The 27,599-nt window shown below is 34.3% G+C and overlaps 2 protein-coding genes across 3 annotated transcripts in view; both read right to left on the reverse strand.

The window, feature by feature from the left end:
• Positions 1 to 8,050: 8,050 nt before the first annotated feature.
• On the reverse strand, positions 8,051 to 11,494 carry LOC129947463 (CCAAT/enhancer-binding protein zeta). The gene is made up of 6 exons (XM_056058025.1): positions 11,107 to 11,494; positions 10,930 to 11,044; positions 10,518 to 10,871; positions 9,221 to 10,456; positions 8,391 to 9,155; positions 8,051 to 8,321 (listed from the first exon to the last, which is right to left on the reverse strand). The coding sequence occupies exons 1-6, from the start codon at positions 11,392 to 11,394 to the stop codon at positions 8,089 to 8,091; spliced, it is 2,991 nt and encodes a 996-aa protein (XP_055914000.1). The 5' UTR covers positions 11,395 to 11,494; the 3' UTR covers positions 8,051 to 8,088.
• An 8,877-nt stretch (positions 11,495 to 20,371) lies between these two features.
• The window catches only part of LOC129946589 (uncharacterized), a 66,637-nt gene continuing 59,409 nt past the window's right edge, over positions 20,372 to 27,599 (reverse strand). For both annotated transcript variants that reach the window (XM_056056837.1, XM_056056836.1), the window contains 3 exons: positions 23,854 to 24,883; positions 23,562 to 23,788; positions 20,372 to 23,503 (listed from right to left, as the gene is read on the reverse strand). In XM_056056837.1, coding sequence (XP_055912812.1) covers positions 22,258 to 23,503; positions 23,562 to 23,788; positions 23,854 to 24,735 — 2,355 coding nt within the window. In that variant the 5' untranslated portion in view covers positions 24,736 to 24,883 and the 3' untranslated portion in view covers positions 20,372 to 22,257. The remainder of the gene's footprint in view (positions 23,504 to 23,561; positions 23,789 to 23,853; positions 24,884 to 27,599) is intronic.

Genomic DNA, 27,599 nt, shown 5'->3' on the forward strand with positions numbered 1-27,599 from the left:
ATAGTGCGAATCCCTTGAAGTTGCCTCAGTGGCTGTACGTTCATTAGTTTATTCAAATGTTGTCTATCATAATTTTAAAAAAAATCATTTTTTCTTAGGTTTCAAAAGTATTATAGACTAAACAAGGTTTCCTTTAAATATTTGTTGGATGTCCTCATCATGTCCAGCGAATCAACAAAAAAGCGTTTTGGAATCCCACCAATAATTAAATTGGGCGCATGTTTACGTTTTTTAGCTGAGGGAGGGTATCAAACTGGGGTCGGAAATGAAGAAAGTGTTGGTATGGCTCAACGATACTCATCTTAAGAAAGATCTGAGTATACCGCAGTGGCGCAGAGAGTACGACAAAATATAGGAATCAACCTTTAAACATATGTAATACATCAATAAAACATTAATTAATTTATTGAAAAGTGATTCATTTATTTATTTAATATCACATATTTTTATTTGTTTATTTAAGTAACCAATCTACGAATTTACATTCAACAGATTTCAAATTAAGCACATGTATAGTACAATTCAGTTTATAAATACATAATATTACATATTATATATAAAATTAAAAATTGGAAAAAAATTAAATTAATTAAAGTCAACAATCGACTTTTAAATAAGTTTCTGGACATTGATATATCCAAACTAGAATAAAACATATTAAATAAATTACAACATGCGGAAATCGGTTCACATTGTCCATATAGCGTATGATGGGAATTAATTGACAAAAGCGGTCTGGGTCTTAAGGAAAATGAAGGAGCATACAGGTGCAAGCAGTTAAGCAAGCTCTCACAGTCAATAGTTGAAGTCAAAATATCACGAATAAACATGACACTATACATTTTTCTTCTCGACTCAAGAGTTTGTATTCCAAGTAATAGACATTTCGAATTATAGGAATGATGGAAACCTTCTATATTGTTTTCAAAAATATTTGGAAGAGCAAATCTGAGAAATTTTTTTTGAACATTTTCAATTCTCTTTATTAAAATCAGTCTCTGCTCACAAGGTAAAGTGGCTTAAGTCGTTTTTTAACATTTTTCAGGGGAACGAATTTAAACTTTAAAAAAATATATAAGGAGAACCGTTTTGAGTAGAAATATGAAAATTGGACATAAACATTATAATTTTCTTCTCTTTTTCTTTACATTGAAGGACTAACAAAATAAGTTTAATTAAAGTTTTTATAAGCAAAATTTGTCACTTAAGCCCTTTTACCTGTTTCTAATTTGTTTATTAAATTGGCTTATGTTACTTAAGCCGGTTTTCCGAATTTCGTTTCAATTCTTGTGTGAGCTAACTTATACATAAGACGTTTTTTCCTTTTTTAAATTTAACTTCATTTTTACTTAAGACTTTTTTCTCTTAGGAAATTTTTTGTTAAGTTTTATTGAAATAAAAGTTATTATAGGAAAACAAAACATAGAAATAAGTTAATACAAAAATTAAACTGTAATAAAAGAAGATAGCTTAATACCACCTAGTCAAAAGTACCATCTTCGACTTCTTCTGAAAGATCCGGATGAAAGTCTGGTTTTGCTTCAGTGCAGAGAGTCTTATAAAAGTAATGAAACTGCTCATCAATCAAAGGGAGCAGTTCCATAAGATCTTGTTTTTTTGCTTCGTTGATTTTGTTTGGTCCATCGTACATCATTTCAAGAGGGCATGTGCTTAGTTCATTACATCCTCGTTTTTTAATATTGAGTATTTGAAATAGTTCTTGCTCGCTTAGAGAATTCTTATAACAAATGTTGAATGGAGCATCTGATGTGAAACGAAGCCATCTAATGTTCCTCTAATCTATTTTGTTGTTATTGTCATTAACTTTGCGAAAAATGCATTTATTTTTAACAATCGACCCAAAGTTGTAAAATTTGGATCGAGACATCTCAATTACATCAAATTTTGTTTTGGTTCCGACTCCCCGTACAAACTGGTAACAATCTCTTGGGTGGTGAATTTAGTAGTTAGTTCTTTTTTTCTTTCTTTCTATAATGGAGTGGTCTATGTCACATTCCATGTGTGTGTGACCCGGAATCAAAAATTTGTGATCAATATTCTTGGTTTCATTACAAACGCACATCAACATCATTATTGCAACCATCTTATTTTTATTTTGCCCGAAACAGTTGTGACTGTAAAAAGTGACATGCTCGGTGTCTGGTGGTAGAGCAGAGGGCGAATTTATATGTTCAAATAAGCATGAAGCTATCTCATTGCCACCTCTATTGGCAACAGCTTCATGCCACATGTAACAGTGGGGAGTTCCTTTTACGCAGTCGTGTATAGTCAAATTAAATGTATTTAACTGACGTTTATAAAAAGTTACCGAAGATTGTAAAAATGGAGTGGGAAGGCTGAAGATCGAAGGTAAAAACTTCCTTACCTCGGTGATTTTTTGCAGACTCGATATCCTTTTTTTTCGATTCATATGCAGAATCTGCGTCTCCATGGTGTTGCTTTAGCTCCAATTCAACCGATGTTAGGGCACCTCCTGTGACTGAAGATTTTTGTATAGCCAAAAAGTCACATTTAGTGCATGTATCTGCTTTTGGCTTCTTGAATTTTATATTAAGAGTCTTAAAAATCTCTGCATATTTTGTTAAAGAAATTGGGCTATCAGTAATATCTGATTTCAAACCTGTGATGATTGTATCTGTCAGCGCATTGACACTGTTTGTAGCTGTTTCATTAGCCACAACTGGCACAAATATCTCGGTTTCTTTATTAAATAAAGCGAAAGTTGACTTAGATTCATTCACTTAGATAATATATCTATAAGATTTTACCATCAAACTCCCTACGACGAGTTGAAGTTCTTAGGTTCTCCACAGAGCAGCTTGGAATTAAACCCATTTCATCTTTATGGAAAACGAACTCATAAGATACTACATTTATATAACTTTAAATCGAAAATAATATTTCTTTCCATCGTGAATGATCTGCTTTTTATTATTTTTTAAAAAAATATCTTTGTTTTCTTAAGAATTTAATACTTGTATACCAATAATAATAAGGGTATTCAATTTTATCTTTAACTTGGTTTTATGATTTAAAAATTTAATAACTATCCCGAAAAAAGGAGTGATTGTTGGTGTATAATTTAATAGTCACAACGTTTGGTTAAGTTTATCAAAGAAATTTTATTAATAATTTTCCGCAGCTAAATCCTTATCTTAGGGCCAGTTTTTCAGTGCAGGGTTAGAGTTAAACTCGAGTTAACTCACCAAATTTGGTGAGTGAATTCTGGATTAACACACACAATTCTTTTGATATTTTATCTTCCTTGTTTTGTAAGCCTTTTTGCATTCCTCCTTCACTTAAAAACTGCTTCTTGACGTAAATATAGACAAATCTTTTTCTTGAGTTAACAAATCCTGGCTTAACTCACTACTGAAAAACTGGGCCTTAGTGTTAAACATGAATACCCTTAATATAATGTATGTAGTTTATTTATATGTATTTTGTATAAAATGAAAATTAAAAAATAAAACACGACCAATCACATAATGTACATATAGTTATATGACACTTAAACTACAAAGACAGAGGAGAACAAACATACCTTTAGGTTCAGGATTCTTATTCTTAACGCCTTTCAAACGTGCAAGAAGAATCATTTGCATTGCTCTATTCATTTTGATTTTAAAAAACTTTTTGTAATAAATAGAACACAATTATTGCGAATGTTTTTTTTTGTTTTTGTTTAAAGCTTCTTTTTTTTTCTTTACATATGTAGGTATATATTATACAAAATTCTTTCACTTACAATGATTTAATAATATATATACTTATTTCACTTTTATCAAACGACCGTATTTACGCTTTCAAAACTCAAATTAGAATGGCTTATGTGTACATAAATCAGCAAAAACACTCTAGTAAAGATATAAATCCTTCGTACGTATCACCCTCCAAAACCCATTTGTTTACATTGTTGTATTTGTAATGTGAACGAATTCAACGAGAAAAAATTGACGTGTTTTCACGCATACATAGACACACTTCCTGAGGTTTTTGGGGAAATTTAATAAATAAGAGGAGAAATTACACGCACACTATGAAAAAGTTTATGAGGTTGATTTCCGGTTTAGCTTGTAGACAAACCAAAATGTCTACCGGGGATTTATATCTTTATATAGAGTGTTTTTGTAAATCAGTATCCCCTTTTAGATTCTTTTTAAATCCAGCATACTTTGATCGGAGTAAAATGGCTTATTTGAATTTAAAACAGCTTTTATTTGAAAAATGTTCCGGGTAAAGTGACTTACGTCCGTTCAACCGTTGTTCCAAACGAAAAAGTTTTTTATTTTTTTTTATTTTCTTTTGGAAAAGTGGCTTATGTTCTCATAGTTCAAACAAAATCACAGATTTCATTTAGGAAAAAAGGATTATGTCATTTACATTAGAAACTGAAAATGGAAAACCGGCTTAAGTATACATAAAATTTAACTTCAAATAAGATTTTGTTTTGGAAAAGTGGCTTAATTGTACTTAAAATTGTCTTCCTTATCAAAAAACTGAAATTTTAAGTTTTTTTAAAACGGCTTAGTTACACATAAGCCAAAACAAAATTAGATGAAAAAAGAATATGTACTTAAGACGCTTTACCAAAAGCAAATTTTTAAAATATACTGGAATTAAGCCGTTTTTACAATCCTGAAAGTGACTTCTAGATGGAATAGAAACAATCTGAAGACACAGAAATGTAGATAATTTTTCACTTTATTGAAATGTTAAAAAAAAATCATTTTTGGCTTAAGTCGACTTAAGCCACTTTACCTTGTGAGCAGAGAGTTGTAGAGCTCCAAACAACACAGTTATATTCAAGAACAGGACGCACGATACTGTAGTATAAAGATTTAATGGTGTAAGGGTCCTTAAATTCAAATGAGTTTCTTTTGATGAATCCAAGTAAAGAATTTGCTTTGGATACAACATAATTAATATGTAAGTTTAATTTCAATTTAAAATCAAATATAAAATCAAATTGAAACGGAAAATTATTTAATGAATAGTTTGGAATAATATTTAACAAAGGTCATTGTAGGCCATACAAGCACACTTGTCAACATTTAACAACAGATCATTTGACTTGTACCAATCAACAAATGAATTTAGATCATTTTGAAGCAGAAAACAATCATTTAAATTAGAAATTCGAGAAAAGAACGTTATGTCATCCGCATACATAAGGCAATGAGAATTTTTAAGAACATTTGGAAGATCAATAATAAAAAGTAAGAATAATAAATTAACCATATGACTACCTTCTGGAACACCAGAAGTTACTTTAATTTCTTTTGAGAAAAATTCCCCGATCTTTACATATTGTTTTCGACCAAGTAAATATGAAGAAAACCATTGAAGTGGCGGTCCATGGAAGCCATAAGCTTGAAGTTTTTTTAAAAGAATGTGTAAATTAACCCTACTAAAGGCTTTTACAAAGTCTGTATAAATTACATGAACTTGTTTTCGATGGTCTAGAGTATTAATGACAAAATTTGTGAATTCTACTAGATTAGAATCAGTAGACCTACCTTTCGAAAAACCATGTTGATATTTACTCACATGTTGCTTTATGATAGATTTTAATATATCTTGAACAAAGCTTTGGTACAACAGGTAGCTTAGTTATTGGTCTATAGTTCGTTACTTAGTTTTTTGATCCAGATTTAACCTTCCAACCACAACACATTTAAAATATACATACACCACAACAGGGGTGGCATAACACCCCAGCCAGGAATAAATTTAAAAAATTAAAAAAAAAAACTTTAAAGGACAACATCTAATTTTTATTCAAACACAACAATTCATACAACTTTATTAAAAACATAAAAAACTTAATTCATAAAAAAATAAATATTTTTACAAACAAACTGTAGAAAGGAAAATGAAGCAAAATCAAAATTACAGTTCGAATAACAATGCCTGGAGACACCCCTGTTGTGGTCGGAAGGTTAAAAATCGGATCCATGATAGAGACTTTCCACTAATGAAGGAAAATACTATTGAATAGATGTAATAGCGTAACAGAAATAGAACTTGCACAATGACGAAAAAAAATAGGGAAAAATCCTAATATATCCTTTTTTTTAAGTTTAAGTTTAAGCAAAGCATCTTCAATCTCAGTTAAGTCAAATGATATGCCAGAACAATTAAAAATAGATGGCAAGGCATTAATGTATTGATAATTTATTGTTGAAGATGTAGAAGAGTTATAAATAGTTTCAAAAAACTGTCCAAAAAAATCTACAATCATTTTCGGATCACTAGTTTTATTATTACCAAAAAACATAGTTGTTGGAAATCCAGTAGTACTTCGTTTAGTATTTATAAATTTCTAAAAAGATGTTGGAGATTGCTTTAGATTACTTTCAACAGAATGAATATAATTATAATAAAGAAATTTTGAAAGAAAAACAAACTCTTTCCTGAGACGAGAAAAAACTGTATAAGAATCATCGGAAGGTTTTTCTTTATATTTTTTAAACGCTGCATTTTAAGCATTTTTCAAATTTAATATTCGTTTATTATACCAAATAAATTAAAACAAAAAAAAAAACAAATTCATATGCATACACACTAAGCAATTATTGTAAAAACTTAAAAATCATAGAAATAAAAAAATGTCTTGAACTCTTAATTGCTCCATGCGTTAGTTGTGTCGTTTAACTTCCTAAATAATCTTGATTACTTTTTTTTTATTTTATAAATTTTGTCAAGAGCTCGGTAAACTTTTGTGGTGTTTCTTCTAATTTCTTTAGTTTCTTCAACTATACCCTGGACAGCCTCACATAACTCCTTTTGAGTCTTAAGTTCTTCATCAAAAGCTTCTGAGGCAGTCCTTTTCTTTGTACTAATTGTACTCGGACGAGGGTAACCCCTATACGTTATATTATTTACTGGTGTTGATTCTGGTTCGTCATACAGGCCTTCAACTACTAATTTCTGGAGGTATCCTTCAACTACATGTTCGTTTTCCGGAGATTGAACATTTTTTTTTGTTTACCTATTCTCTTGTTACACCTTCTATCGACTCTTTCATTCCAATTAAGTCGTAGACTGCCTGTATTATATTCGGAAAGATTTTGTTCCCTGTTTGGCCCACCGCCAGTACCTTAAGGTTTGTAGCAGCCTTAGATCTAACATGTTTTTTTTTTTCACTCCACACTTAAAATAATAACACGCACTTCTTAATAATAAATTAACGAACTTTCGTTTAAAAAATGTACCTTTTTCCATTCTGATATGTTTTTGCTTGGTGGCCTAGATGAATTTAAAGCATTTTAAGCCCTATGCCAAAAAATAACACGTCCTCCTTTCTTCCTTTCTGGAACCACAAGCAATATCGCGGTGAACTTCCATCAAGCTCAAGAAAATTTGAAGCTGGCACTTGTTTGTTGTTTTAGACCTAAAAAACTCAAATTATAACATTTATTGTTTTTAAAAATAAATAAAATTAACATTTTGGTTAAACTCCTCACCAAATTTATCGGGAAGAAACTCGCGCCCAACACATTTTTTATTTCCCTTCTTTTTACTCTTGCTGCATTATATTACTAATTTGTTCCAAACGCTCAAATTATTCTAACAGGTTCACTATTACGTACCGAGAAGGTGCTTTACAAAAGTACTTTAGTTTGCAAGCTTTGTCTAAATTTGTACCATTTGTAAGGCTATTCAAAATAAAACCTCTTATTGGAAAACCCCTTTCGTTTTACATTAATAATTATGACGGTTACTTTCATAAAGAAAAGTGTATTAAAAACCAAATTTTGTTCAGTTCTTTCTTAACTCAATCAAGGCTAATTGAAATTATAGCGAAAGTCTCTTGAAAACCTTGTTCCTGATATCGGTAAACTTCAAGAGAAACCCCCGAAATTGTTCACTTTTCCAATTTAAAAAATTGTAAACCCAAGCAAAGAAGCACACCAAGTTGGTAAAGATCGTTCTTCATTAATTCGTGGCCCGGAACCCGGAACCAAACATTTCAGTAGAAAATACATCTTTTTGTGAAGAAATTTGATAAAACAAGTTTACAGTTTTTTTTTAAATTTTATTTTTTAAACTAAAAACTTTTTTCTAACTTTTCCTCTTCTTGCTAAACTTTTTCGCTCCTCCACTTCCGCCAAATTTCTTTCCTTTTCCCATGTAATTTTTCGAATTCGACCTTCTGTTCTCTTCCCATTTCATTTGTTTGTCTGATGATTTATCCTTATTGTAGACAGCACTTGATGTTCCTTGACCCTTTGTTTTGCCGGTTTCTTCTAAAAGTTCAGCAAAGTCATCGGCAGCCGCAAACAAGGAACTCATATCTGCAAAAATTAATTAATCATAAATGAAAATCTATCTTTAAATTATTTTTTTTTTCAAAAGAAACTTACCACCACTGCCCTTAAGAGCCTTAGAGAAGTTCAAAGGTTTTTCTGATTTCTTTGACTTCTTCGACTTGGGTGGTTTTAATTCATCATCATCGTCTTCATCATCATTATCATCATTTTCAGATCCTGAAACGCTGAATTCAACATCACTACCTCCTTCGTCCAATGATATAGATCCCTCGTCGTCATCGTCACCACCAATCGAACCAGCTTCATCATCCGAATGATCTTCCTCTGGAATATCATCCATATCCATATCATCATCCCATTCATCATCGTCCATATCCTCATCGTCATCTTCCTCAACGGTTTTCTTCTTCTTTTTCTTCTTCTTATCGTCATCGTCCTTTAGTTCTCCGCCAAGTTCTTTCAAGAAGTCCAACTCTTCATCTTCATCCTCTTCGTCGGCTCCCTTTTTCTTCTTCTTGCCAAAGAATCCATCCAAATACTCTTCGAACTCATCATCATCAACGTCACCAACTTCATTCTCATCCTCATCTTCGCCCTTCTTTTTCGCCACCACAGCAGTCTCACGTTTCTTTTCCAAATAGTTGAAGATGAACATCTCGTCCTCTGTGCAATTGGACTTGGTCAAACTCTTAACAGGCTTGCCACGGGCCCCATACGAAACATATCGTTTGCTATGGATTGTTGGCAACTCAGCTGCATCCTTATCTAGCTTCTTCGGGTTCTTGAAGGCGAATCGTTCCAAAAAGTGCGGCAAACTGAAATCTCTGAGTGGATCTCCATAGTAGTCAATCCTCTTCTCTGGAAACAAAAGAAATCTCAAGTTAAGTTCAAATGATTTGAAGAAATTAAAAAAATGATCTTACTATTTAGAATGCTCTCGGCAAAGACCTGAACAGTGGGATGAAAGTGTTCCATCAGCATAAGCAGTTCCGCCTGCAGAGCATATTCCGCTCCAGCAAAGGCCGGGACTCTGTGATAGGGATCATATTTTGTGGCAGATATTGTACTGGCCGCTTCAGGTTTCTCATCCTTAGGCAGCTTGGCGTGATGCCAAGAGGAGCCCTTTGTAGTTTTTTCCTTTTCTCCATCTTCATCTACAGCTTCATCCACAGCCTTCTCAGAAGCCGCTTCATCCTCATTGTCTCCATCAATTGGAACATCTTCGTATTTCTCCTCCCCATCGCTATCAAACTTAGCTAATTCAGCGTCATCTGGTAGCACAACATTTTTGGGAGTGTTTTCTTCCTCTTCATCTTGCTTCAAGTCAAGCCTGGATCGAAGTAGTTTGTGTATGACGATCAGACAACCAGCAGCAACGGCAGCTGGAAAATACAACGACATCTGGAGGAGGCGTTTGATGAAAGCTTGCGCTCGACTCACATGCGAATCAATGTGTATGGCTCGATGGACGATATGCAAAAACTGTGCCGCCGTCTTGTTTCCAATTGTGGTCAACTCCATATCGAGCATCTTCCTGTAGAGGGCGTTGTAGAATCGGTCCGACTTCTCCGTCTTCACGGTGACCAGTTGCAGAAGAAGCGACAGAGTTTGGATGGATATTCGGATGTCTGCCAAATGGACCAGACGATAAATAGTGTCCTGCATTTCTTTAGTCATGATCTCAGTGCTTCCTGGGGCGGGTTGTGCCTCAACAATTGCCTTTTGCAAACACCTCAAAATCGCCTGCATGGTTCGATTATTGATAGCTCCCTTCTTGACCAGAACTTTGAAGAGGGCAAAGCAAATGTTCACCAACTTTGTACATACTTCGGGTCGTCCGCTAGGAGCGATCTGGGCGAGGAAGCACAAGGCAAAATGCTGCGCTCGCTCCGATATATTGTTTCGGAAGAGAAGCTTTTCTGCCTCTGCGGTAATGACACCACACATGTTAGGATGCTTGTATGCGACTTCGGACAGATGATGCAAGGCCTTCGAGGCTACTTTAGGAATCGGATCTCCTAACTTGTTGATGAGCATTGTCAGGAGCATCTGTTCTTTTTCGGGCGAGAAGGACAAGAGACGAGTTGCAGCAACGATAGATGAGGTCTTGTTGTTCTCTTGTCCAGTTTGGAGGTTCTGCTGCAGATTTTTCAAGAATTCTGGAAGGAAAATATTTTTTAATTTCTTAAATCAGGATCACTACATTTTTGAGTGACTTACCGAAATATTGATCTTTTAACTCGTTTTCGAAATACCAATAGGCAAAAATCTTCCTCTGTTGCTCCTTGGTTAGTGACTCGTCCTTCTTAAGTGCCTTCCAGTCAGCAGCACGCATCGGAATCGAGAGTAACTTTCTGTGGGCTGGAAGCAAAACTTCAATGATGAGATCGGTGAGAATCGATATCACTTCGGTGCACGACTTGTTGGACATCTTTGTGTAGCCAATGAGGGTCTCGAGTGCTTGCATATTTCCCATTGGATTGCTAGTGACAAGAAGAGCTCCAGCATTGGCACGATCCTTAGCTGTACCCTTGTGTATGGCAGTAAGCAACCATTTGGAATCATTTGGATTCTCTACAGAGATAAAAATGGATGAGAAACAAACTTCGTATTAATTTTGGAATTTAATTACTTTTTACAAAACGTGGCAACTCCGTTTCATATGCTGCTTTGCAAATATTGAACAATTCAGTTTGTTCTTTTTCCTTTATGTCGAGGATCTCCTCTGTTGATGGATACTGTGGGTACTGAGAGAAGAGACTTATTTTACTTTTCCTGATTTGGAGCATATTTTTGTAATTTTTCTTACCACTTGAAACCATTTCTTTTGTGATTCATTATTTGAGTCCGATTTGTATTTTTTCTTTAATTTTTCTTCTTTTGCAAAGAAGTCCTCTTCATCTTCCTCATCCTTGATTGCTTGTCCATTCTCTGAAGCAACATCGTCGTCGTTATCATCGGCTTCTGGATTTTCTTCGGATGTGGATAACTTTTTCTTCCTGTTCTTATTTTTGATCTTGACTTCGCTCAGAACTTCACCATCATCATCGAATATGATTTTTTTAGGTTTTACAGATAAATCAATAGCTGGTGGCATTTTGTTTAAATAAAATTAAATAAAAGGATTTTTGTTTTAAAAATTATGCCGAAAACCGATTGATTTGCTTTGAATCTGCTTTTGCTCCTCCGCACGTGTATTTTGGTTGTCTGTTTGTGATGACATTTCTTTGGAGGGGAAATGATTTTGATAAAAGCTTTTCATTTGCGTTCAGGGAAGTAACAGTGTAATTTCTTAAGGCTATGTTCTTACTGAGTAGAGAGAATTTCAATTTAATTAAGAATTGAAACAGAGCTTAAAAATGTTAATACGTCAAAATCGGTGAATTAAATTGCTGCAGAGTCTATATATAAAAACGTTTAGAAGTGTTTTTTGACATATTTATGGTGTTTTTGTGTCTTTCATTGGTAATCCAAAACGAGAAATATCAGTAGACTTCTTCAAGGCCATGGACATTTAAAAGGGAGACGTCATTGCAAACCCGACCCATTATAACAAAATCGTGTTTCTGTATTCTCGTAAACCTAATTTTTTGTCCTAATGCTTTTAAGAGAATATATTAAATTCTGAATCTATAATGTTATCACGGAACAGTTATTTTTACGTTCGCAATAGCCTAAAGATGGCATTGGAAGTTTTGTAGACAAAAGGTAAAGAAAAAAAGGTGAAATAGTTAATGTCGCAACTAGGTGCCGCCAACGTATAACCTCGCGATGATATTACTATAAATTTTATACACAAATTGTCATTCTGTAAAGAAATGTCAAATGTGTGAACTATGGCCGAATAAATGAAGGAGGAAGTTAAAAAAAGAGAAATCAAAAAATAATTATTTTATTGTTTTTTTCATCATCAATGAAAAATGACATCATCCAATTGGAGACCACAGATGTCTCACATTCAATTCCTGCCTAAACTTGTTGTGTCTTCTTATTTATTTATTTATTTAATTCTAACATTTGTGGCTGTATATTCCCAAAAATTTTACTTATTCCATTTTTAGTAAAGTCGTAGTTTTTTTTTAAACATATTTATATTTTTTTAAATTAAAATAGAAAAGTAATAGCTTTAAAGTGACACTAGATTGAAATTGCAAAATAAATTAGGAACATTTAAATTTGTTACCCTCTCCGGAGCCACTAGGTTTCGCCTATATAAAAACCCATGATGATAGTACTATAAGTTTTATATGCAAAGCTTTCATCGAATATTAATGCTTTCCTTTGGAAAATCTTTTGAATGTTAATGGAATGTTCAGAAAATTAAACCTGACTTGATATATATTGTTTTTGCTGACATACAATAACTTATTTAACCCTTTTGGGACGCTATTCAGGTGATGAAGTTAGATACATTTTTTATTTCAGAATTTGTTAAGGGGCTGTTCATGAGTATAATTTATATACAAACAAATACAGTTTTTATCGGCGTGACCAGGGGGCGTTGGTACATATGTGTACCATTCGGATAATTTCGTGGTACTATTAAATACCATTCGGCCTGTATAACACAAAATACAACACAGTCGTAATTTTGGGAAAGTTTGAGACCACCTCTGAAATTTGAGTTTTAACCCCTAAAGAGAAGTTTTAGGAAAAAAGTTAGTACGTGAAAAAAGTGAAGAGCATGTCTAGTTGTAAATGAAAGAAAAATATAAACTAGTTTTGTACTAAACATAAATTATTTATTTAAAAATCCAACAACAGCTCAAAATTGAGTTTTCATCAAAAAACCCTCCTCTAAATTAAATAATTTGTTTTACAATTCTGGACAATCTTCTTATAAGGTTTCGTATTTTTTCTTGTAGAATATTATTCCAGCAATTTTGTAGAGTTTCCCAAAGAGCAGATTCCGATGTTATGTGGTGATCCCGGACATTTCTGTCAAGCTCTTCCACTAAGAGCTCAATGGGTTAATATCTGGAAACTGTGGTGGCAACACCATTACTTTTAGAATTTCCTCATCTTCTTTTTGTTTCAGGTCTCCCCGGCAAAGTTTTGAAGTGTGTTTCGGGTCATTGTCTTGCTGGAATACAAAACTTGCACCGATTAATCGGAGTCCAGATACCAAAACGTGGTCTTCCAATATCGTTTTATAGACTTTTTTATCCATTCTTCCGATCACTCGTGTTAAAACATCCCCACTCCATTACTGAACCGCCTCCATGCTTTACACTTGGGACCAAACAGTCTGGTAGCATCTTCTGTTCAGCACTGCACCTGACGTACACTATGCGATTTGAACCAAATATGTCAAACTTGGACTCATCGCCTTATAAGACTCTGTTGAAGTCTTAATCTGTCCAATCTTTATGGGTTTTGGCCCATTCCAACCGTTTGATCTTGTTTTGGGGTCGTAGAAGTGGTTTCCGCACTGCAATGCGCCCAGAAAGTCCAGCATGCCTTAGCCTTCGTTGTATCGTTGATACAGATAATGGTTCTTCCCGGATTTCATTGATCTCGGCGCGTATTTCTGGTGCTGTTTCCTTTCTAGAACGCTTGCTTATGGTGATGATAAGCAGATCTTCGGTTTTCGTCGTAACTCTAGCATGTCCTGACTTCGGTTTATCCTTAAAACCGCCGGTACTAGAGTAACGCTGTATGGTCATGTGAACTGCTCCTTTGGATATCTTCAGTTTTGTGGCGATTTCTCTTTGCGAATAGCCTTTTCCAATAAGGGTCACAATGGCAGATCGAGTTTCAAAAGTTAATTCCTTAACTTTTCCCATAATGGGCACTTTGTTTACTGGAGAAGATCACAGTCTCAAATAAATTTAAATTTGATTAAACCGAGCATTATATACAATATTCTGAATATGTAGGTATTCAAATTTTACATTTTTTTACCCTTTAATATTATTAAGATAATATGAATATGTTAGGTACATATGTACTGTATTTAGAAAGTATATTGTTTTGGTACGCGTTTGTTTTTTAGACTTTGCACAATTTACGCAACGGCGCGGCGTCTGGCTGACGACCGCGATGACTCGATCTTCGTACCGCTGTTTTTGTGTCCTTGAGCAACCAAGTCCTATGATAAATTTACCAAATAAGTTTTGAATGGCATTTTTTGTCGATTCATTTCTGATTGAATAACCCATGCGTTCACTGCTGCCATCATTATCAGCCGGTAAAAAACTTTCTTCCATCATTTATCAGATTTTCGGTCGTATCCATAGAGGCCGCTCATTTGATCTGTCAGATCAACGCCTCCCATTATCTCTCTATAAAACCTAATAATTTTTGGGCAAGGAATTTGAATTTTTTCACCGGTCGTCAAGGTTGTTGCGAAGCACTATAGAACCTCTTTGGTATGTACGCATAAAAGCCCACCTAAAGATCCTTTTAACTTAGCCTCTCCGCTCTGCAATTTTCTTCCAAATTTGGGAACGTTTTTTCGATTGGACATAATGGTTCCCACCGATGGATATCCAATAGATTCCAATAATTTGACCGATGTGAAAAAGCGGTCAAAACAAAGGTTTACATCTATTTCATTTATCGTACTAGCTAATTTATTTACGACCCTCTCGCCCAAAGTTCCCTCAAGTGCTTCTAACTCTTTTCCGCTGTAAATGTTAAAATCATACGTGTACCCAGTTAGGGCATCGCATCGAAGCCACATTTTGATTCCACGTTTTACAGGCTTTAGGGGCATGTACTATTAGAGGTTACTGCGCACTTTGAATTTAGTAATTGACTCGTCGATGCTCTGATAAGCGCTATCTTGTCTGCAGTTTTGAAAAGTTTTTCCAAGCGTTTAACTAGGGCATTGACATAGTGAGTCTTACAACAGTCAGCTGGCTTTTCGGGTGGCGAGAAATACATTTTTGATTTAATCATGAGTCGCCAGTTATAGCATTTTTTACTGCTTGGTTTCCCAGCGATAAATGCGTTGACAAATAATCCATTAGCCTTGGCATCCGGTTGTAGCACATTGTAAACATACAACCAATGATTACTTCTATTTCATCAGCGTTGGTTGGATCCATAGTCTTGCAGCGTTTATTTTTTGATGATCTACGATGAATATCCAAGCGTTCGTTTGTGCACTGTGCAATATATGTATATGTAGACAGATCTTGGCCAAAGTTTGTGGAAAATTTGAAGGATTGAGAACGATCGGTGAATGGTCTGTGATACATTGCATGGTCGTGAAGAAAAAACTCCTTTTTTTGGAACAAATACACCGGTGACTATAGTCCATATTACATCCCCAGCTTGTGTATCACCTGTAGAACCGGCTTCACGAAGATTGTTATTACCGATTTTAGGAACAGATATCTCTTCATCTGAATCTTCCCCAGAGCTTGAATCCAGATCGTCTTCTGTTTCGGATTCATTACTTGGTTCTGGTCCACCCGAATTTTCGCCTTCATCATTCAATAATCTTTCAATTTCTTCGTGGTCCATTGAAGTCTAAGAACGAAAGTAGTATAATGCAGTAGCCAAAAATTGCGAACGGCACTTATAAGTACTAACATACAGGACGAATGGTACACTATTATACCAAGAACTTTTATTTGATGATTATTATTCTATTTTGATCCAAATCACTTAACTTTTATAATATTATCACACTTTATAAATGTATGATGTATGTAATCACAGTTTTTACCCAAAATATTTGATTTGTCTGCACTAAACTACAGAAAAAAAAGAACACAAGCTCGAGTTTCTGGCCTTAGTGCGAGTAAAAACTTTGGAATAAAATAATGTACAGTAATTGAATTTTCAGAAAAGGCGTTATATTTTGTTCGCAAAATACTCACGGACTACCTGGTACAAATTTGGTTTGATTATGGGGGCCCTGTGAAATTTTAGCCATTTTTGAACTTTAAATGGTACATATGTGTACCGTGCGTCACGAAAAGTGTTAAAGTAACAATGAACTATCAGCTGTCAATATTTTTTTTTTTAATTTGCTTAGATTTTATTTAAGGATACAGCATTTTAATAAATTAACCTTGGTAAATTCAAGCCCTCAGATTAAATTCACGAGCAGAAAATCTATTATACCTCAAGAAGAATAAACAAAAGACCGATGTTTTTTTACATAAATGTTATTTATTAATCCTTTTGTTGCTAAATATGTACTGGAAAAGGTCCACTTTTATTAATTTGAAAATCGATTGGGATTTTATTTTTTTCTTCATAATAATATATTTTTGTTCTTTATTTTTATTTTTGTATTTTATTTTTTTTCCAATTTTATCGAATGCTCATTGAATTATTTGATTTTTAAAATACACAGTAAATTAATATAATGATGTAACAAGTTTTTATTTTCTTTTTATTTGTTTAATAAGTTACTTTCAATAAAATATTTTAAACTGTTTTGTTTATTTTTTGTTTCTGTTTTGCATTTTAGCATCTACTTAATAGGTTGTTATAATTTTTGTTTTTTTGTTTTGTTTTTAAAACTATATGCAAAGTTATTAGTTTTGTTATTTTTGTTTGTTAGATAAGTATTATTAATTTTTTTCACAAAATATGTATAAATATATTGTTAATTCCATGTTTATTGAGCTGACAGCTGAGTGATTGTGTGGTGTTGTATTTTAATTTTTATTTTCTTCAAGTTTTATGGCAAGATTAAAATTATATAGAAACAAAAATAAAGAATTTTGTATGCAAATAATGTTTTATTTTATTTGTATGTATTTAATTTTAATTTTCAAACATTGAGCGCAACAATTTATTGTTTTTTTTTTGTTTTTTAATCTTAAATATATCTTATATATGTTGATAAATAAAATTAATAAACGATTAACAAAGAGACAAAATATAACATAAACGACAAAACTTACTTATAAACTTATTAACTATTTTATTTTAATTTTTTACTATTAATTAAATTGAATTTTGTTTTCTACAGTTTAAAATTAGTTTTTATATAAATATTGTAGTTTTAAATTGTTTGTCTACTAATAGTATTTTTAGAATGTTTTCTTGTTCTCTTTTTTTTTGTTTTTCTTAGATTAGGTAGGTATATAGGTATACGAAAAAATTATTATTAGAACATCTTTATTTTTTTAAATTTAAATTTAAACATTTATATGTTCTATAGTTAATAATATTTGTATTTGTGTCGATCAAAAAAAGTTAACACTAAATTTAAGCGTAGTATGATTTATTAATTTTGTTTATTTTAATTTTTTGTTTTTTTCAATTAAATTCATAATATTAATAATTTTTGGTTGTTAGTTGTATAAGTTCTTTTGTTTTTTTTTTTTTAATTTTTTATTAAAATTAAATTTATTTATATGTTTTATATATTTTTTTATTTTTATTTGTTTTGCGTGAGAAAATTTTGATATTTAAGTTTTTGATTATATTTCATTTGGAAACACTTTATTTTACTAAACTTTGTTCTATATAAAAAGTAGGTTGTATTTAAGGTGACAAAGATTTTGTTTTTCTTGATTTAATTTCAAAGATTTTTTTCGAGCATTTGAGTCGGTATTTATATGGAAAACATGATGATTGTAAGCAATAAATTAATTGAATTAAATAATGAATTGAGTTTTAATTTGAATATTTTTTTGACACTGTTTAATGTGAAAGTTTTATTTTTTTTAATAACATCTTTTTAAGAAGTCTAAATATAGTTTGTTGCTATAAATTCTCAATAGAAATCTTCATTTTCGTATAGTTTGAAAATTATTGCAAACATTTTTAAATTTAACATTTTTCATAGTACGGACGAAGTTGGGCTCAAAGGTAAACTGATGGGCATTCCTAGAAGCGCGGGTATTACGGTTAAATTGTCTAAGGGGAGGAATGAAACTGGCTATTTCACTAGAGCATAGTCCGCTAAAATAACGGTAAAAAAGGGTGAGGTAACAAACCTTGCGTCGATGTTCGAGTGATGTAAACGAGTTGATGATGTTAATGTCACCAATCATTTTAAAAGCTCTTTTTGGAATACTGTCCAAGAGGCTTAAATAAGTTACTGGAGCACCAGAACAGAGATGAGAGTTATATTCAAGTTTCAAAAGTATATAGGTTTTGTAGATTGTAGCCAGATCAGACGGAGAGACAAATTTCTTGCAACGTCTCAAAAAACATAGACATCTTGCGGCATTTTTGGCAACATCGCGTATGTGATCGCTCCACAAAAGGTGGTTGCTGATGCACATTCCGAGGGTGTCAAGATTTTCCGTTTCGTTGATGCAAATGCTACTCATAGATAGTCGCAAAGAGGGTTTATCTCGCTTTAACGATTCAAGACAGCATTGCGTTTTCGAAGCATTAAATTCCACACGATTTTTTATTCCTCATTGTACAATGCTGTGTCGGAATTTAATGAGCTAATCATATTTTGCTGTTGCAGTTCCACATCCGAAGAGGAGGGTTGTGAGTCTGGAAACGAATATGAAAAGCTAAGAGTGTTATCGTCAGCGCAACAATGTATTGGATTAGAAGTAGCTGACAGGAGATCATTTATAAAAATGAGGAAGAGGGTCGTAGACGAAACGGAGCCCTGGGGCACACCAGCGTTTATTTTATGAGTTTCAGACTTGAATCCGTCCAAAACAACTTGTATTGAACGGTTCGAAAGAAAATTTCTAATCCAACGAAGAAGAGATTCGTCGATACCGAAAGCACGCATTTTCGATAAGAGAGCAAGATGCCAGACTTTATCAAATGCCTTTGAAATATCAAGTGCAATAATATTACTTTCTCCAAAACGATGTAAAGATCTGTTCCACTGTTCGGTGAGATGAACGATGAGATCACCAGTGGACCTATTGCTATGAAAGCCGTATTGCCGGTCATTAAGAAGCTGATAATTAATCAGCGTTTTCATGACCTTAGAAAGAAGGGACGTTAGTGCTATCGGTCGGTAATTTGTTCGAGGAGAAGATTCGCCTTTTTTTGGAATTGGCTGAACAAATGCAGTTTTCCAATTATTCGGAACGAGCCCAGAAGAATAGGATAGATGGAAAAGCTTACGCAGTGGATTTGCTAGCGTGGAAGAACACTTCTTCAGAATAATAGCGGGGATACCATCTGGGCCAGCGGATTTATGAATGTTGAGATCTTTAAGAACTCTCGCCATAGTTCGAGTACGAAAAAAGATTGGTCCCATAGAATCATTTACGCGTTCAAGAACTGGGGGAATCATGACACTATCTGGTAAGGTGGAATTTTCGGCGAACTGCCTTGCAAATAAGTTGGCTTTATCAATAGAGCTAACTAAAGGAGTGTCATTGACAACAAGCGTAGGAACCGAGGAAGAGGAAGAATTCCTCATGTTTTTTACAAATGACCAAAAATTCTTACTGCCTTTGAGACATTGCAGTATTTTTCGCCATTATTTTTAGTCATGTAAAAATTTGGTCCTTCGAATATAGGCGTTGCAGGCCTTCCTGGCGTGCTTAAACTTCTTCCGGTTTTCCTAAGTTGGGTTGGCTTTAAAACACCGGAAGCTCACCTCTTTCTCCTTGATAACCTCTTTGCAGCTCGAATCGAAAAATGATTTAACCTTGGGTTTAATACTTTTAACCCTATTCGGGATAAACGTTTCCATTCCCAAATGAATCATACTAGAAATCATATCTGCACTGGAGTCTACGTCGCTACCGAGGAAGCATAGCGACCAGTTAAAGATCCTGAAGAAATTATTGAGACCGTCCCAGTTGGCTTTGTCGTACTGCCAAACGGTTCTCTTTGGAGCTCTTTCTTTAACTGGATTTGTTTGACACGAGAAATTAGCAGATATAACAATATGGTCCGATGTGCCTAGAGGCGTCAGTACACTGATTGTGTACTTATCAGGATCAGAAGATTAAAAATTTGAATTGGGCAGAAAATTAATAAATCATAGAGTAATAAAGTTCAGCTTTCAGTTAAAAACAAAATCATGATCAACTGTCATTTTGACATAAGTAGAATTGACTTGATTGTTAGGGAGATTTTTCTTTACTAACATTCCAGCCAACTTTCCACTAAATTTGCCTTAGTTGGAAAGCAATTTTTTAACAGTTGGCCAATTAGATCCTTAAAAATTGTTTTTTTTTTATTAATTGAAAGCTGAACTTCATAACTTTCTGATACATGTATTTATTTAGTGCACAACTTAATTTAAAGTTTTGTGTAAAAAGGTTCTTTTAACTATAAAACACAACTTATTATGTAATTTTAACCTGTTGAAGGAGCTTTTTTTGTAGACAATAATGTTGTTGGTCTGAAATTAATGAAATCTGAAACATTAACTAGCTGCCTTGATACTGTTGTCTGTTCAAAGAATGAAGTTCCCTTCAAATGAAGTCAATTAAGTTTTTTGATCCTGCCCATTATTTGTAATACTGAAAGACAGTATTATTTATGGTTCTATATCCCTTCTAATCATTTACAAGTACAAATTAAAACATCTCCTACACTTTTACTTATCTTTTTTTAACCTTCAAGTGAGAAAGAGATCAGACGTCAAAATGAATCGCTTTAGAAAAGTCAAATGTCAAAGAGATCTAGATATCATAGGGAATGCAAAATACAGAATTTATATTTCTATAAAACCTTCGAAATGCCCGAAAAAACTTGAAGAGATAAATAAATCTTTAATAATAAAACTTGTGTTCAATCACAAAACATTTTTTATAAAATGTAAAAAGTCATTTCGAATCCATTCTCAACTTTTTCATCGGATTCTGATATCGGTGTTATTAAGCGTGTAGACTTTTGTGTGCCTGTTTTGTAACTTGAACTTTTAGGTCAATGTACTTAAACTTCAAGATTATCGAAATTAAAAAATATTGTTAAAATTTAACCTATTGCTATTGAATTCGTGACTTTTAAGACAAATGAAAACTCCCATTGATTCGGTTTGAATGAAAACGTACTCGTTTTTGACCGATTTCTACAACCTAAGAAATTGTTTTTCTGATCAGCATATCTTATAGTTCAAAATGTTTCTTTTCGAAACATAGAATTGTTATGAATATGTACTTTTCAATACCCTTTTTAGTTTGTTGGGGATTCTATTATGAACATTTCGACCATCTTCAAAATATTTAAAAAGAAAAGAACGACTTCCTGACCTTCCTTAAAAATAACTACTCATTATTTTTTGTCTCTCGCAGAGTTTTGATCTAAATGGAGGTCAATTTCAAATGATTTAACTTCAAAAAGTCTGTAGTTTATGGCAGTGATTCTTAAAAACAGTACCAAAAATTTAAAAAAGTGACATATCTGTCAAATAATAATAAGTAGTAAATCCAAACACAAGTACCGACTTTAATCTCACCTAATTTAGCATAAATCTATTTTATTGTTCTACATCCTTTTAAAGGTTTGTCCTTGTACCATTTTTTTTGTTTTTTGTAAACCTGTATGCAATTTTATAGATTTTTTTTTTATAATGATATAGCTAAATATAAATTTTTCACTGCAATAACAAACGCATCATTCGAGTTCAATGTAAGTTAGATTTTAAATCAACTGTCAATTTGTAAGATTCTCATTGTCCATCTGTCAAAATATTGTCATTGTTTTGACGTTAATTTGACAATCAGAATTATTTAATTTTTGAAATGTATTTAGTTGATTTATTGTCTTGTTCACTCTGAACCCGATTATTTTATCTTCTTATAAATAATTTAGCTGAATTCACACATTCAATTTATCCTACTGAACACACCATCTACACAAATTACATAAAAAACACATTCTACTTATTTGCACGGCGCAGCGTAGTGCGTTGTGTCTTTTCATTATCGTCACGTGCATCGTCTCATCGTGCCCTACGGATACAAAATATAAAGTATTATCATCTCACCAGGAGTGCGTTTTGGCCTGATTTTGTCGTATATCTGTTTATAGTCAGGACCAAATTCTCATTCTATAATTTCTCTTAATAAGGCCGCCATGATCTCATAGCGGCACCCAAACAAAATTATGTCAACTGTAATTTTCGGCAGTTACATAGCCATTTGATAATTCGGGCATTCCGCTCGACAATAGATGGCGGTTCTGTCGGTCGATATGGCTGAGTTGTTTGTGGTTGGGTTTCAGTGCTATCAGGTAGGCGTGTCGAGTCCACCGTACTTACATCCGAGAAGAATACAGAACCCGATTGATCGGAATCATTGTCCGTACTGTAACGTCTCTTTGGTGGACTGTAGATCTCTTCGAACTTCTCTTCGTTGAGACCAAGCCGATCGAAGAACTTTTCTAACTGGGACATGCTTTCTGCTCGCCGGATCTTTTCCATTCCATTTGAGTTCTTTCCGCCACTCATTGGTTGCTCGGTCATTGGAGATCCTCGATTATAGTAACGATCACTTATGTCACTCTTTGATCGCAGAATAGGCTTCCGATCTTCATCTGATTCGCGATCGGGTGGGCCATAGACGGCGGTTGTGCATCCTCCACTGCCTCCACTTCGCTGTGATGTGCGATCATTGGAGGTAGAGTAACGATTCCGGTGCTTGAAACGAAGACACTTTTGTCGCTTGAAACCGGTTGGCGGAGGACTCACTTCGGGTTCCTTGAGGCAGTCATCTGTTGGCGTTCGGATCGTCGGGCTGTGAGTCTGCTTGTGAGGGGTAGGCGGTAGGTGGTGTGTTGGTGGAGGTGGATAGATCTTTCGTTGTGATGACGTGTGTCTAGATTCTTCGTAGTAACGTGTTATAGGTCGAGTTTGCTCGGGAGTGTAGTCGTCCTGAAAAGCTTCTGGAACCTCGGGGGTAGTGAAATTCAGCAAACATTCTGAGTCCTTTTGGTATTTAAGACGGCACTCAGGACAGTCGGTGTACCTCGACGAGCCCATTCCATAGGTGTAGTAAGAGTTTCCACTGTGCTGTGTTGATGAACCACTGTCCCGTCGATAGTCGGCTTGGTTAACACAAATAGACATCTTGTTGGCTTCGCGTTCGCCGCGTTGCTTGCAACATGGTTCACTTCGATGAGTATAGTGCCCGGATGAGCCTCCAGAATCCCGATTTAAGGAACTACCTCCGGACTTATTTGAACGGTTTCCACGGCTACAGCAGCTCAATACCTCACTATGAGGTGAATGTCGGCTTATCTGGGAGTGGAGATCGGGCAGGGATTTGTGGCTGTTGATGTTGTATGAAGGCGATGAGTAATCATGCTCATCTGAAGTCGTATCGTGAGAATGAGAATAGGATCTTTGGTATCTAAAAAATAGACTCAAATGAAAAATATAGTTTTAAAATGAGCCAGATCGAGACTAACCTTGAATTTTGCTCCTTGTCGGGTGAGCTTTCCACTGCAGCATATTCTGCAGGAGGGCTTATGGCCCGGTAGTCTTCGGTTAGAACCAATGGTTCATTGACTTCAGCTTCGTAGCTGTATATGTCTTCGTCTGAGGCTGGGTGTGGTGGCAGAGATTGAGGTGAGAGAAAAGCACTGGGAAACATCACCGAGAGATCACTTTGTTCATTTGAGGCATGTACCGATAACTAGATGACGAGTATTACATCAATAAGGAAACCTAAGTTTTGTTTTTCACCATAAATTAACTCACCTCTTGGTTGTATTTTCCACCTTGAAACTTACTGAAAGTGTCATACTTCTGTGGGTCATTGTTTTTGTATCTGTCGGGCATATGAATTGAACCTTCCTTTGAATCGGCATTGAGAAGCTTCCTAAGCTTTGTCTGCAGCAAATCGGAGCTGGAGGAAGCACTTCGCCGATTCGCTGGTCGATGATGAGGTGGATGCTGTTGGTGCGACTGATGCAATGTATCCTGTCGCTGTTGCGAATGATGATGATGATGCATTCCTCCGGCAGAGTGTGTCCGGGAGGGTGACATAATGCATCCTGAAGTATTCATATTCGATATTCGGTCACCAGCTCCACCCACAATAGCCACGGGAACATTGCCACTAGCACCAACGCCACCTACAATAACACCTCCACCACTAACACTACCCCCGCCTGCACCGGCGCCACCAGCACCACCCGCTGAATTGACCACACCGCGGAAATTCAATTGTTGATGCCTATCGAGGACCGTTTCGGACTTGACATAGAATGGTTTGCTCTCGGCCAAGAGCTCGACAGCCGATTTTCGTTTATGATGACGCCCTACCGTATACATCACAGATGAGTGCTGATAGTGATGATGAATCGTCTGCTGTGAAGAGCCCAAGGGTGAGCCTCCGCCACCGTACTGTGGCGGAGGCAGTGTTGCTGCATGAGTTATCCCAGCACCTGAGAGATACGATGCCGGAGGCATGATGATAGGATTATTGCCCGCAGGATGATGGTGCGAGTAGGCAGAGGGTGAGGTTACGTTTGCGGATCCACTATAGTGGTGAGTGGTGGTGGAGGAGTGATGGTGGTGGGAGCCTGTCATACGGCCACCATGATGACGTGGACTGCCGCCGTACACAATCGCAGCCATAATTGATTTTTATTTTTGACAGTGGTGTTGGAAATGATGGTTTGTTTTTCTGTTTTTTAATTTTGATTTCGTTCTCCTGCTACGGAATCCTGTGTTGCGGTTTGATATGAAGTGCGATGTTGTTGCATTCACCGTTCCTGGATTTTAGCTGAAATGAGGAAAAAGAAGATACATATACTGACGGTGGATACACAAACGGATTTAAATTAGAGGCTAGGAGTGTTTTTTTGTATTTTTTTAAAATGTGATTGTAGGAAGGTAGGTATATTTTAATATTCAGGAAAATGAAAATTCCTAGATGAAAACCAGAAAAACGAAAACGAGAAAGATGGAAAGGTATAAAAAATGGTTTTTGTTTTGCTGATGAAGATGATGGCAGCAAAAAAAGGATGTCTGACTTCAAAATGAGTTTTTGCAATGGATAGAGTCTACACTTTACAAAAAGTTTAAAGGAGATTAAGAAGGATGAATTCATGAATTATTATCCGTCTCGTAAAGATTCAACATTTAAGTTCAATGACATCTTTTGCCTGAATAATGCATTCCAGTTTTAAGAAAAGTTCTGAAGGTTTTTTTTTGTTTTTTTTTTTTTAATTTTTTGAGAACCGGAAGTCTGTCTAACACTGGATTTAGATTCCTTGATATCTTCCAAAGGAAATAGTAAGAAAAGGAAAGACTGCATTGCATGACACTGCGAATCCAGTAGACTTCGGATTCGTTATGAATAAATTGCATTCATTAAATATTTGTGAGTGTTCCAAAAAATTATTCAAACATTCACAAAACTCGTCGAAACACTAAGTGGACAGGACATGCAGCTTCATAAAGCCTAGTTTCTAAGGGATATTCATTGCGAACCTGGACACTATCCCAACGTTTCATCAACATTTAAACAATAAAAAATAGTGTTAAGCAGTATTCACATGAGCGCGACCAACGAACGACGAATGAATTGCAAATTGTGAGTTTACATACGCTCGAAGACATATTTCTACGCAATATAGTTTCTAATTGATTTATGATGCATACTTTTACTTTTCAATATCATATGTATATGTATTAATAAATTGAAGAAAACAAATTTATTCGATGCGAACAAAATTTTAGTTTATACGAACTGTCAAAATTTATTCGCTTTCCACATTATCCACACACGCAACAAATAAAATAATCGAGCGTACTTAACCTACAAAAATCATTCTTGTTTTGGTTTCGGTGGTAAATCGTGTTCATTCGCAACGAATTAAAAACTCTCATGTGAAAGAAATGTCAAAATCGACAAATATTTGTTCATTCGTTGGTCGTGTCATGTGGAAAGTGCTTTAGAATTGAACTGTCAAACTAATATACATTATATTCAATTGTATAAAACAGTGAAAAAATTTAACCATTATTTCTTTGTTTTACCATAAAAATCTACTGTCATTCTTACAAGAAGATGACATTTTTAAAACATCTTATATGTATTCCGAACGTGTTTGAATTTCCAACCGAAAAAGTCATTAAACTAAACCACAAAAGTCATTGTCAGCCAAATGTCAAATGGAATTGTTAAAGACATCTGACAACAGCTGAAATTTGTATGAACAGTCAATTTTTCATTGAAATGTATTTGTCTATTGTCAGCACTTTGGCACCAAATGTCAGAATGCTGACTGATTTATCAATACAAGCTGACTGTAAGATATAACAATTGTCTGTAATTAGATCAAGACCTTTTATTTTTGACAGTTCTACTTTTTCTTTGATATCAAATACTCTTTTCAATGCAACTCTATAGGCCTGTTTATTTCCTTCAAAAACTCTCACTAATAAACGAGTTTTCCACAAAAACAAATTAATAATGGCGGTAGGTAAGTAATTTCGGCCTTACTTTCGTTTTTTTTTCTTTCACAAAATGAATGCAGCTATGTATGATTTCTGTCAAAGGTATGAAATGATTCCAAACAATTTTAACTTTCATCAGAAATATCTAATAAATGCGATAATAATAAACTGTTGCATTACTGTATTTAATTACCCTAAAAACGGAACATCATCTTCATCAGTAATTCTTTATAAGATCGCTTTATGCTAATAAAATAAAAACATCAAGAAAAAACACTATAAACATCAAAACAGCTGATCATTTCCATCATTCACACGTTTGCATATTTAACCGAAACAGAAGTGGAACCAGTCGAAGTGATCAAAATTCTTCTTCACTCTGATGACCTAATTTAGTTCTTTCAGAATCTCATTTGATTATTCTTAAAACTTAATTTAAAATTCAAACTCTCACTTTATGGTAAATCAATTTCAGATGCCCTAACTTCGACTTCAAAAGATGCTGGCGATATGTACATATCTTTATATAGGTTCTTCAACTTCATCATAAGTATGAAGATATAAGAAATGAGTGAGAGACTTCAATGAACGCCCTCTTTCGTGATCGAGACTTACTGATAGAGCGTACTTCTAGAGAACCAATCACGAATTTTTTTTAAGATGCATACAAATCAAAATTTCGTCCTATTTTTCTCATTTTTTAATGATCTTAAATAAAAACGAAATTTTTGAAGAAGAAGTAAATAAATAACAAAGAAAAACATTTCATGACAGTTTAAAGGTTCCGTGATGGCATAACATAACATACAACTTCGTGAGCGTGACTTCTGACGCCGCCGATGCTGGAGCTGGAGTTGGGATGATGGGAAAAGAACAACATGAGTATACATATACTTTCTCTTATATGGGATTTTCATATAAAGTTTACGTTGCACGAATTAAAACCTGATTGTTTTTCTTCAATGAGATCAAAGTTTCATTCAACTTAACATGTGAGACTTCAATTGGGGTTATGAAACAAGATGAAATCTGCCCCC

Source organism: Eupeodes corollae, chromosome 2 (assembly GCF_945859685.1).
Source record: "Eupeodes corollae chromosome 2, idEupCoro1.1, whole genome shotgun sequence".
Classification (NCBI taxonomy): domain Eukaryota; kingdom Metazoa; phylum Arthropoda; class Insecta; order Diptera; family Syrphidae; genus Eupeodes; species Eupeodes corollae.

Coding starts and splice junctions, on each gene's coding strand:
- LOC129947463 (XM_056058025.1), bottom strand. CDS start 11,394: ATGCCACCAGCTATTGATTTATCTGTAAAACCTAAAAAAATCATATTC. Junction 10,457..10,517: donor GTTAAAAGATCAATATTTCG/GTAAGTCACTCA, acceptor TTTTCCTTCCAG/AATTCTTGAAAAATCTGCAG. Junction 8,322..8,390: donor GGCTCTTAAGGGCAGTGGTG/GTAAGTTTCTTT, acceptor TAATTTTTGCAG/ATATGAGTTCCTTGTTTGCG.